This window comes from Gracilinanus agilis, chromosome 4, assembly GCF_016433145.1.
Source record: "Gracilinanus agilis isolate LMUSP501 chromosome 4, AgileGrace, whole genome shotgun sequence".
Taxonomy (NCBI): domain Eukaryota; kingdom Metazoa; phylum Chordata; class Mammalia; order Didelphimorphia; family Didelphidae; genus Gracilinanus; species Gracilinanus agilis.
In genome coordinates, this window is record NC_058133.1 from 259,571,416 (window position 1) to 259,582,511 (window position 11,096).

General features: G+C 45.8%; 1 protein-coding gene across 2 annotated transcripts; it reads left to right on the plus strand.

The window, feature by feature from the left end:
* The first annotated feature begins 886 nt into the window (after window positions 1–886).
* Window positions 887–10,185, plus strand: KIFC1 (kinesin family member C1). Of its 2 annotated transcripts, none has more exons than XM_044677181.1 (11): window positions 887–1,286; window positions 5,998–6,132; window positions 6,272–6,362; window positions 6,617–6,670; window positions 6,913–6,960; window positions 7,162–7,577; window positions 8,043–8,810; window positions 9,007–9,297; window positions 9,392–9,465; window positions 9,635–9,710; window positions 9,998–10,185. In XM_044677181.1, the coding sequence occupies exons 2-11, from the start codon at window positions 6,010–6,012 to the stop codon at window positions 10,040–10,042; spliced, it is 1,986 nt and encodes a 661-aa protein (XP_044533116.1). In that variant the 5' UTR covers window positions 887–1,286; window positions 5,998–6,009; the 3' UTR covers window positions 10,043–10,185. The 2 variants fall into 2 exon arrangements, with proteins under 2 accessions (XP_044533116.1, XP_044533115.1); XM_044677180.1 differs by lacking the exon at window positions 887–1,286 and adding an exon at window positions 1,910–2,028.
* The last annotated feature ends 911 nt before the right edge of the window (window positions 10,186–11,096 follow it).

Genomic DNA, 11,096 nt, shown 5'->3' on the forward strand with positions numbered 1-11,096 from the left:
CAGTTGAGGACAGTTTGCTTATATGGAATTAAGGGTAGTCAGACTCTTGCCCCAAAGGGTTAAGGGAGGAAATTAATCCACAACATCAAAAGGACTTTGATTAAGGGGTTGGGGGATAAGATCAGGGCAGTTGAGCCCTGTGAATGAGTGAATAGACCAGTGGTAAAGGACTACAACTTTAGGTTTTCAGACTCAGTTACTTTGGGAACCCATGAATGTGCCGGAGCCAGTCAGCTCACAGTGATGGATGGGGAGAGCCTACTGTTAAATTCATTGGGTGAGCATTTGAACCCTAGAAATCAGCCAATGCTACAAATCAGGGCTTGACTTACTGTCTTGCGATTGTTTAGATTTAAGATGAAGCGAATGCTAATAATGTAGATTAAACTTAAATGTGTGTTATAACAGATTTTTCCCTTCTGGAAAACATTTATTAAACAATTACCAGCACACCCCTGATAGATTTCACCCCCATATTCACCACATGAGTATTCTGGAAAAAAGTATCTGGTGGGTAGCCCTTGAGGCACTAACTAGCTGTGTGACATTGGGAAAATTCAACAAACATTTATTAAATAGTAGTCTATGTGCCAGACATTCATTTCCTCTCTCTGGGTCTGGGTTTTCTTCTCTCCAAAAAGGGGTAGCTAAGGTGGCATTGGATAGAACGCTGGACTAGGGAGTTAGGACAACCTTATTTCAAAACCAGTCTCAGACTCTTGCTAGCCGTGTGACCCCGGACAAGTTATTTAACCTGTTTGCCTCAGTTTATGATTGGCTGCGGGCTGCTAGTAGGCTGTAGAGTCGCAGATTTGAATTTAAAAGGGACCGGTCGGGACGAGGGTCCGGGAGGCTGGGACTTGGTGACGGAATATTGCGAGGTTTAGAGTGTATACTGTTGGGAAGGTGAAGGGTATGATAAGAGCTCCAACCTCCCGGGGTTGTTGTGAGAACAAAACGGATACTAGTTGTAAAGCGCTTAGTATGGTGCCTGGCACATAAATGTTAGCTATTATTATTATTATTATGAAAATTTAAGTGTTGGGATTTGAGGACTATCAGGAACCGCTCGAACAGCCGTAGAGAATGACTTCACAACACCCACACCTTACCGAATCTAATTGATTTGATTTAGGGAAGAAGCTTTAAGGTAACGCCTAGCGATCCTATCTCCGGGTTCTGATAGACCAGAATTCAAGTTCAGCTTCGGCCTGACCCTGTGACCTTGGACAAGTCACGGCCTTTTCGGAGCCCGTCTGCGATGACGTGTTGCACCGCGGAAGCCGGTTAGTACGGGGAGCTCCTCGTGTTCGTGAATGATGAATCCGCTCCACAGGGATCATAAAGCTAATATTTTTCATTGTTTCTGACCTCAGAACCCTGCGGTCACCTCTCCTCACTCCACTAATGGGGGGAGGGGGATTGTTGAGGGGAGAGTGGGGAAGAATGGGGAAATCTTCTACGTCCCCCCCTATTACTTCCGCCATTGGCCTGCCCCCAGAATCTTCCTAGGTCTGCGCATGCACTTGGCAGCCCGAGGTGGAGGGGGTAGGGGTGGAGGAGGGACGGTGAGCAGGAGGAAGAGAGAGCGAGACAGAGACTGAGGGAGTGAGAGAGAGAGGGGTGGTTCCTAACGGAAAGGTCCCAGGGAAAGCCGCGGAGACGCGTTCACGTGGGCCGAAGGAGGCATGTCCCTTAGCGCCTGGGGGAGGGGAAAATGGCCAGGGCGACACTAGATTGGTCCAGAGGTGGAGGCGGAATTTATGATTGGCCGTGCGCTGCTGGTAGGGTTTGGTTGGCTGTAGAGTCGCAGATTTGAATTTAAAAGAGATAGGTTGGGGCGAGGGTCACAGGCTGTGCAGGAGGCTGGGACCTGGTTGCGGAATATTGCGGGGTTTAGAGTGTGTATTTTTGGGAAGGTGGAGGGGAGTCCTTTCCGCCTCCCCCCGCCCCTGCGCGGTCCGCCCCGCCTCCCCTTCAGTACCTTTCCATCTCTCGCGCTGGGACCTGACAGAACCCAAGAAGAAGGTAAGTGGGCCGGGGTGTGCTCGCGACCTTCGCCCTTGGGCGGCGGGAGGTGATGTGTATGTGTTCACTTGGGCCTAGTGGACACTGTCGTCGCTGGCTGTCCCGTTTCTGCCCTGGGCAAATCAGCCTCATCCTTTCCCAAATTTCTATTACTTAACACCCCCAACCCCTCGGCCCAGACATTCAAAGATTCTGTGACTGTCTGCTGGGGTCCCTGACTGGCCCCGAGGAGGGGGGAGGGGGTTGGTCTTCTGGGGTGCCGGTATGTCTGCAGAAATTGCAAGCTGGCCATTGCAAACTCCCCTCTCCCGTGTGTGTGTGTGTGTGTGTGTGTGTGTGTGTGTGTGTGTGTACGTGTACACATATGTGCATATAAACTCTTTTTCCTTGTTTGAAAGAGATCTATTCCAGCCCTCATTTAGGGATGCCAGGGATTTCAGGTAGTTGATTTATCATTTGAGGGAAGAGTGCTGAAACTGGAGTTGGAGAAATTTTTTTTTTTTAATTTGGGGAGCTAGAGTGGTTTTGTATCCTTAGCCTTGTGTGCAGTGCTGGCACATAGTAGTTGCTTAATAAATGCTTGCTGACTTGACAATCCAGTGCCTTGCTTTTTCTTCTACCCCTGTGTGACTTCTGGGCCTCCCTGTCCACTGCTGTCAATGGAGGGAGTTGGACTAGATCACTCTAGATCAAAGGTGATGGCACCTCATCCAAAAACTGAATCTCAGATTTAGAATTGGAAGAGACTTCAGTTTATCTAGTCTCTTCATTTTATAAATGAGAAAATAGTAATTAAGTGACTTACCTGAGATGAAAAGGTAGCAAACATCAAGGGTGGGATATGAACCCAGTTATTCTGGCTTCAAAGTGCTCTCCTAAGCTACAACTCCTCACATGTTGACATGTGAAGATTATGTTAATATATGAAGTTGTTAACATGATGAAATATATGGCAGTAGGACATATGCTCCAGCACAAATTTCTCTCTTGTGTAATTTCTGTATCCTAGAACTCCAATTCCCAGCATCCCATATTCCTTCTCACGATATCTTTCACATTACTGACAGCACACTTTGAAGCCAGAACACCTGGGTTCATATCCCATCTTTGATGTTTGCTACCTGTTCATCTCAGGTAAGTCACTTAACTGGACTTAATTGGAGTTCTAGGGTACAGAAATTACACAAACTAGACCAAGACCAGGTGTTTTAATTACAATACATCTCAGGTTTCAACCCATGGGGTCATTTGTGTTATGGAAATGATGGGTGATACTTGATCCAATCATAGGTGTCTAACTTTCCATCCACTGGAGAAATCATTAAAATGGTCTTATTTGTTGTAACTATGACAGCCCATTTCATTGTTAGACAGCCTCAATTATTCCTAATTTAACCTGAAGGCCATCTCCATGTAATTTTTGCAGAGAATTTCTTCCTCTAAAACAGCCTTTTATATATTTGAAAACTATCATATCTCCCCATCACCACCTCTATAGGCAAAACACATCAAATTACTTCAGCTGGAACTCATGCAATGCAATTTCTAGACTTAGGCTCTGGTTCTCTTTCTAGTTCTTACTAATAGCCTTAGCAAGCAACAAGTTATTATGAACTATCTGAAGAGGCCTTCTGAAATGTAAAGGAAAAGTAATCTATGCAGGGTTTCTTAAAAATCCTTTTCTAACTTAAGATAAACGGAATTGGGGGCCACTGTGTCCCAAATTTAAAAGAGGGAAGAATAACTTGAACTTCTACAATAACAGTATAAATTATAATATAGCACTTCATCATCTCCAAAGTACTTTACATATACATGCAAAGAGAAGAGTTATTAAATAAAACTGTTACAATTCAGTTTACATTTGAAATCTTCCTTGTGCACAGTCTTGCTGACCAGTGAAAAGGGTTTTCGATCCAGAAACAAGCTGGATAGTTTAGAGAGGCCAGTTATGTATGGGTTACAAATTTATTCCAGATAAACATTGCTTAAAGAATGAGAAGTTGCTTGTTAATATTTTTTAGTAGATTGCTTGTCCCTTTTTATTATAATGGGGGAATAGGATGATATATTCCTCTTGTCCTGTGATCTTTTTCCCAACCAATGGTCTCTGAGCACTGAATCAAGGAAGGGGCATTGGCCGAAGACAGGCAATCAAGTGAGATATTTGAAAATCACTTAGTACAGTGACTGCAACACAGTATGCACTTAATAAATGCTTGTTTCTCTTTCTTCCATTCCTACCACTAACCAACCTAGTCTAGCACCTTTATTTTATTCCCGAACTATTAGTTGGTTTGTAACAATCCTCTCTCCCTCTTAATTATGCTGTTAAATGAACCTTTCTAACATATTCTTTTGTAAATGACACTCCCATTTATCTGCATGCTAAAATTCCATTCTCTTTAGTGGCTTATTCAGTGTTTTCCATATAATCTGGTTTCTACCTGCCTTGAGGTTTTAGCAGGTTGCCGTTTGATAGCATTTACTGTGTAATGTTGCAGGAGAAATAATACTAATGGGAAGTTAGGCTGCATCAGTAGATGTACAACATTAAGTACAAGTGAATTAATTGTAAGGGATATCAAAGGTCATTTCATCCAGTCCACACCTAAATGTCTCTGCTCCAAGAACCCTAATGAAGGGAAATATGCCATCCAAAAAAAAAAAAATTAAAAAAAAAAGAAAAGAAATATGCCATCCAAGGCAGCCCCTTTTAATTAAGAGTTGTTAGGAAATTTGCCTTACATCAAGCCAAAATTCTGTGCTTTTAGCCATTGCTTCTACACATGTACTTTGCCCTACTTAGAATATATTTGGAGTTTTGTGTCTAGTAAGGAGTGCTACCTTTTCAGTCATTGGTGAACTCAAGTTTGTTCAGAGTAGGGCAACCAGGATGGTAAAAATATTGGAGATCTTTCCATATAATGATTAGTCAAGAGAAACAGAAATATTTAGCATGGAGAAGAAAAGACTTGAGGATTAACATGAAAGCTGACTTTATTTAATAATCCCTTATTGAATTATGAAGAATTCTATCACGCAGAAGAGGGATTCAACTTTTTTTTTTTAACCCCCAGAGGGCAAAAATAATAGTAGTGGAAAATGTTACAGAAAGAAACTCATTTTGGTTCATTGTTTCAAAGGAAAAGCTTTCTTAACATTTAGGACTTGCAAAAAGTAGAACAGGAGTGGGGCAGCTGGGTAGCTCAGTGGATTGAGAGTCAGGCCTAGAGATGGGGAGGTCCTAGGTTCATATCCGGCCTCAGACACTTCCCAGCTGTGTGACCCTAGGCAAGTCACTTGACCCCTATTGCCCACCCTTACCACTCTTCCACCTAGGAGCCAATACACAGAAGTTAAGGTTTAAAAAAAAAATAGAACAGGAGGTAGTTTCTCTCCATCCATCCCGACACTTGAAATGGCCGAGTGGAGGACCACTTGCTAGAGATATTGTAGAGGGGATTCCTATTCAGGTAAAGGTTAGTCTACATGACCTTGAACCCCCTAGCTCTGGAGATTCTGCTTTTATCATACCTGGATAATTTTATAACAGTATCTTACATCTCTGTTCCATTCAAAATGTTTTACTCATTTCCCCTGTACTATGTTTATTTTTTTAAATAATATTTTCCCAATTCCCTGTAAAAACAATTAACATTTGTTTTTTAATTATTATTTAAACAAATTAACATTTGTTTAAAATGTTGACTTCCAAATTCTCTCCCTCCCCCATCTCCTCCCTGAGATGGCAAACAATTTGATATAGGTTGTGTATGTGCAGTTGTGTAAAACATTTCCTTATTATGTTGTGAAAGAAAACAAACCAAAAAATAGATCATTTGCTGCTGATAACAAAAGAGATACAGAGAGGCAGTCAAGAGATAAAATTTCTGTGTATGTGTGTGTTGGGATTGGGTGGGGGAGTGGGGAGGCCAAGGAGTCTGAATGGCTTCCTGTTTCCTTCAGAAGTTATCTCTGATGGAGAAGGACAATATGGAATTGAAGATGCCCCCAGACAAGGCCTCATCTTCACAATTGCCTGTCCTAGGCCTTAGTGTAAAGAGAGGATTAGATAAAGAGAATGTTCCTGAGCCCAAAAAGGTGAGAATGGCCTATAGATATTGGGGAGCCCGGGTATGGAGAAGAGGAAACTGGGTTAGTTGGGAAGTGTGGGGAACCTAAAAAGGTGGTGGGTGGGAAGAGGCTCTCTCCTCTAAAACTATCCTTTCTCTTTCCTCAGAAGCGGGCTCGAGGTCCTGGAACTACAGCAACCATTGCCATCTCTCATCCCAGGGTCCCTACTATGCCCAGGGTTAAAAAACAGGAAACAGGTAAACAAACACCTGTAATTTTATAGATGACAAAGAAATCCAAAGTTCCATTTCCTCTATTTCATATTGTTTTGTGGCCAAAGTGATTCTGTCTTAGATCAGGATGTATAGTAGATGAATGGATCTGAAGGGAATTGGGTACATTATCTCTTCAGGATTTGAGATCAGCCCTAGGTTGGCTCCCATATTCTTCTTCAACAGTGTACACTGCCCTGAGGATGCCCTCTATCTTCCTCTTCCTTATCTCCTCACAGCCCAGAAGGCTCCCCTGAAATCAGGATCTTGGCATACCACAGCTGTCAACACAGGTGAGTAGGCATCACCAGCTAGATCTGGAGGAGATGAGCATAATGTTCAAAAGGGAAGAATGCTGGAGGTATATGGTCTCTTGTGAATCTGGGCATGATCCCGTCTCTGTAGCTTACAATTTAGGTGAATTTAGGCAAGTTACTTAAACTTCTAGACCTTAGTTTTCTCTGTAAAATGAGGGAGTCAGTTACTACCAGCTCTAAATTCTGTGATCCCTATATTATCTTTTATCTCTGAATAGGCATGAAGAGTAGGAAGCCAATTTCTGCTGTCTCTGCACCAAAACCTGGTAGGTGACTAATCCCTCAGGTTAGGGAACTTGTAGAGGGTATAATGGGTGTACTAAGTGTCTACAAAAATTCTCTTAGCCCATTACCATGTGTGTAAGAAGAAGGGGAAGGGAGGCAGTGGCGTTTGTTATTGAAAAGAGAAGAGAAAGGAGCTAAAGTTTGTTACTGACTTTACTCCTTGTTCTCATTTCTGGTATCAGCTGTGGACCCTACAACCACAAGGAAGGGACCTAGCAAACGTCCAGCCTGGGATGTGAAGGGACAGCTGTGTGACTTACGTAAGGAATTCAGTGCCTGCCAAGAACAGACTGAGGTTCTAACCAGGGAGAATCAGGAATTAAGGAACCAGCTTGGGGAGGCTGAGCAACACAACAAAACTCTGAATGCTGAGAACAAGGCACTGAAGGCTGAGAACAAGGCACTAAGTGGGGAGTTGACTGAAGTTCAAGTCCAGGCTAAGCAAGACCGGCTGGAGTTGGTGAAGCTGGGTGCCCGGGTCCTGGAGCTAGAGGAACTTTTGCATAACCAGGAGGGCCTCATTCAGTCACTGCAAGAGGAGCAATTAGGGCTGCAGGGGGAGCGAAGGGATCTGGTTACCCGGCTAGAGGCACAGTCGGTAAGTGACAGCATCTTTTTATATGTATTCACATAGAGTTCTTGCTGACCCTTCTCCTGGGATGTTTGGCTTCTTCCCTTTACTCCTTCCCCTCTCAGGTTTTCCCCACAGCCTTAATCTGAGCTCAGAGCCCCTCTCCTTAGTTTTGACCCTGCATCTTTTGAGGCATGTCTGTGTATAATTTTCCTTACATGCAGTTTCTTTTTATTTTAATTTCATTTTTTTTCTTTCTTGTCATCTATAATTTTCTCCTCATTCTTTTCTTTTATTGCACTTATAGCTCCTTTCCTGATGTGTCTTACCCCATCTTCATTTTTCCTCCTGCATCTCTCCCTTATTCTGATCTCCACTTCTGTTCCCATTCTACCAGTTATTCTGTTCTGTCACACGAGCCAGCCTTGACTCCCACCACACTTCCATGTTCCTGACCCCTCTTTTCTCTCTTCCCTCTCTGACCCATGCCAGGTACAACTCCAAGAGTCAACGGCAGCCCTGGCCAAAAGTCAGGCAGAGATCACAGCTCAGGCAGCTTTGCTGGCCAAGAGGGCAGAGCATCTGCATGGGCTTGAGATGGAGCGGAGATACCTGCACAACCAGCTGCAAGAGCTCAAGGGTAACATCCGAGTCTTTTGCCGTGTCCGTCCTGCCCTACCTGGAGAGCCCGAACCACCTTCTGGTCTCATTGTCTTTCCTCCTGGGCCTAATGGGGCCTCAGACCCTCCCACTCGACTCAGTCTTACTCGGCCAACTGATGATCATCGGTGTAGCATCATAGGAGGGTTGCCAGGTCCTGTCCGATATGACTTCTCCTTTGACCGGGTGTTCCTGCCAGGGAGCAGACAGAATGAGGTGTTTGAGGAAGTCTCCCTGCTTGTGCAGTCAGCCCTGGATGGCTACCCTGTGTGCATCTTCGCATACGGCCAGACAGGAAGTGGCAAGACATTTACGATGGAAGGAGGGCCAGGGGGAGACCCTCAAGTTGAAGGATTGATCCCACGAGCTGTAAGACATCTGTTTTCAGTAGCCAGGAAGCTGGAGGCCCAAGGCTGGAGCTACACCTTTGTGGCTAGCTATGTGGAGATCTACAATGAAACCATCAGAGACCTGTTGGCCAGTGTGGGTGGGGCCCGAAAGTGCCAGGGGGGCGAGTGCGAAATTCGACTGGCCGGTCCTGGGAGTAAGGAGCTTATTGTTACCAATGCTCAATATGTTCCTGTTACCTGCGAAGAGGAGGTAGAGAATTGAGGGAGACAGATGGGGATAATATTGAGGGATAAAGAGACTGGGAAGTGGGGAGATGCAGCATGTGGTGGGAGGGGAGGAATATGGGAAGATTTGAGCTTGTGGGGAATTGTCAGATTAGGTGCAAAAGTATATGTGTGTTCATTGAAAAGAGGCCGACAGTAACAATCTTACTCTCACCATTCAGGTGGAGTCCCTGCTCCATCTGGCTCGTCAGAATCGGGCAGTGGCTCGAACCATACAAAATGAACAGTCATCACGAAGCCACAGTGTGTTCCAGTTGCAGATTTCAGGAAAACACATAGGGCAGAACTTACACTGTGCAGCCCCTCTCAGCCTGGTAGACCTGGCTGGAAGTGAAAGACTGGACCCTGGTTTGTCTGCTGGCCCTGCAGAGCGGGAACGACTAAAGGAGACACAGGCCATTAACAGCAGCCTCTCTACTCTGGGCCTTGTCATTATGGCCCTGAGCAATAAGGTAGGGATAAAGGAGGTCATAGCTGAGCTATTTGTTTTGAAATTTTAAAATATTGAACTTGTCCCTTTTTTATTTCCCTACTCCCACAACCCAGGAGTCACATGTACCATACCGGAACAGCAAGCTCACATACCTGCTGCAGAATTCTCTAGGGGGCAGTGCCAAAATGTGAGTTGGTCTGGGGAGTAGTGGGAATAGCACCTGATAGAACAGGTAGTTAAAAGAATGGAGGGGCCTTGGGGACTGGCTGTAAGCAACACTAACAGATGAACAAAGGAGGGATAAAATAAATGTCTTGGGAATGTTGCTGTTGTGCTGAGCCTCATCTCTCACCTAGGCTTATGTTTGTGAATATCTCCCCTTTGGAAGAAAACTTCTCAGAATCCCTCAACTCACTGCGATTTGCTTCTAAGGTATGTATAGCAACTCTTGCAGCCTAGGCTAGGACTCATGAATTGTTTGGTTGATTGCTATCATATCTCCCTGGCTTCCCTGTCTTTTTGCCTGGGTTGCCCAACAGGACTTGACATATAGCTGTCCTCTTTCCCAAGCTTAGAGTGTCTGGGTGCCTTGGTCTAACCCAGTCTTTGGGCCCCTGCTTTCATATTTCTCTTGAAGGAGTAACTCTAGAAAGGCTGTATCCATACCAAAGGAGTCATTCTAGTGCTTACACAGGCAACTCTTCTTTTCCCCTTTCTAGGTAAACCAGTGTGTTATTGGCACCGCCCGATCCAACAAGAAATAGAGGGGCCTGTCTTTGTGGGCCTTTGTATGTGGTTTTTATGTATGTGTAAATTCAAGGTGGGGTTTGTAAGGATTAGAGTGGCAACTGGGTTTCTATAACTAGTTTTATAAAAGGATAAATAACAAAATAAAGATATGCTGTCAGAGGAATTGATTGTTGGTTATATGTTAAACTTTTGTTGAATGCTCTCCCTCCCTTATTCCTTAAGAAATAGGTGGGATGTTTTAAGAATTTGGAAATGAAGGCAGTATAGAAAAAAAAGACTGTGGAAATGGTTCTCCTACACTCCTTTCGTGGGAAGTTGGAGTGAGAGGAGCAGAGCAATGTGGACAGGAATTCCATTTACAGGGCCTTCGGTGACTCGGAGCCAGGGATGCCAGTGCAGGAGCTTGGAGAGGTGCTCGGATCTCTCTTCCCCGCCCTGCGAACCGTCCCTAACTAAACAGCTTTCGGTCTGAACCAGCGGAAGCTTCCGCGGGCTCTTTCTGGGATGGGCCGCTTCGCTCCGCCCCGCCCCGCCCCGCTGCGGGCCCCGAGAATAAGAATGACCACGCCAGCGAGCTCCCGCAGCCCGCCCGCTACCTCCATTCGGAGAGCTCACAGCACCATTCAAACGGCCCGGGCTCCGCCTTGTTTCCTTTTCATTGGCTCCTTTCGTCTGCGTTAACGCCTCCGCCCTCGGCAATTGTCTGACAGCTCCCCTTCCGCCCTTAGCGCTCCTGCCTAGTTTCCCCGCACCGCCCGCCCTCTCGGGCCTAAGGAAGACGAAGTGGGGGAGCGCGCTCGCCTAACGGCCCCGCCCCAGCGGGAAGGGGGGTGAACAGCTCTTAAGAGGAGGGGTAGGGTTCCAACCCCGCAGGTGCCGAGTGCTGGGCAATAGAGAGGTGGAGAAGAGGGCGTGATCGCGCATGCGCCTGGGGGAAGCCGGTGGGCAAAAGCGGAGGGGGAGAGGGGGGCGGGGTTCGGGGCAATTAAAGGAGGAGGGTGGGGCAGGGGTTGTGCGGGGTGGCCCGAAGGTACGGGCATGGCCCGGTGGGGGCGGAACCGGGGCAGT

Excerpts from the sequence above, each read along its gene's own strand:
- KIFC1 (XM_044677181.1), top strand. The coding sequence starts at position 6,010 with ATGGAGAAGGACAATATGGAATTGAAGATGCCCCCAGACAAGGCCTCA. Across the intron at positions 7,578-8,042 it reads CCCGGCTAGAGGCACAGTCG|GTACAACTCCAAGAGTCAAC; the intron begins GTAAGTGACAGC and ends GACCCATGCCAG. Across the intron at positions 9,466-9,634 it reads CTAGGGGGCAGTGCCAAAAT|GCTTATGTTTGTGAATATCT; the intron begins GTGAGTTGGTCT and ends TCTCTCACCTAG.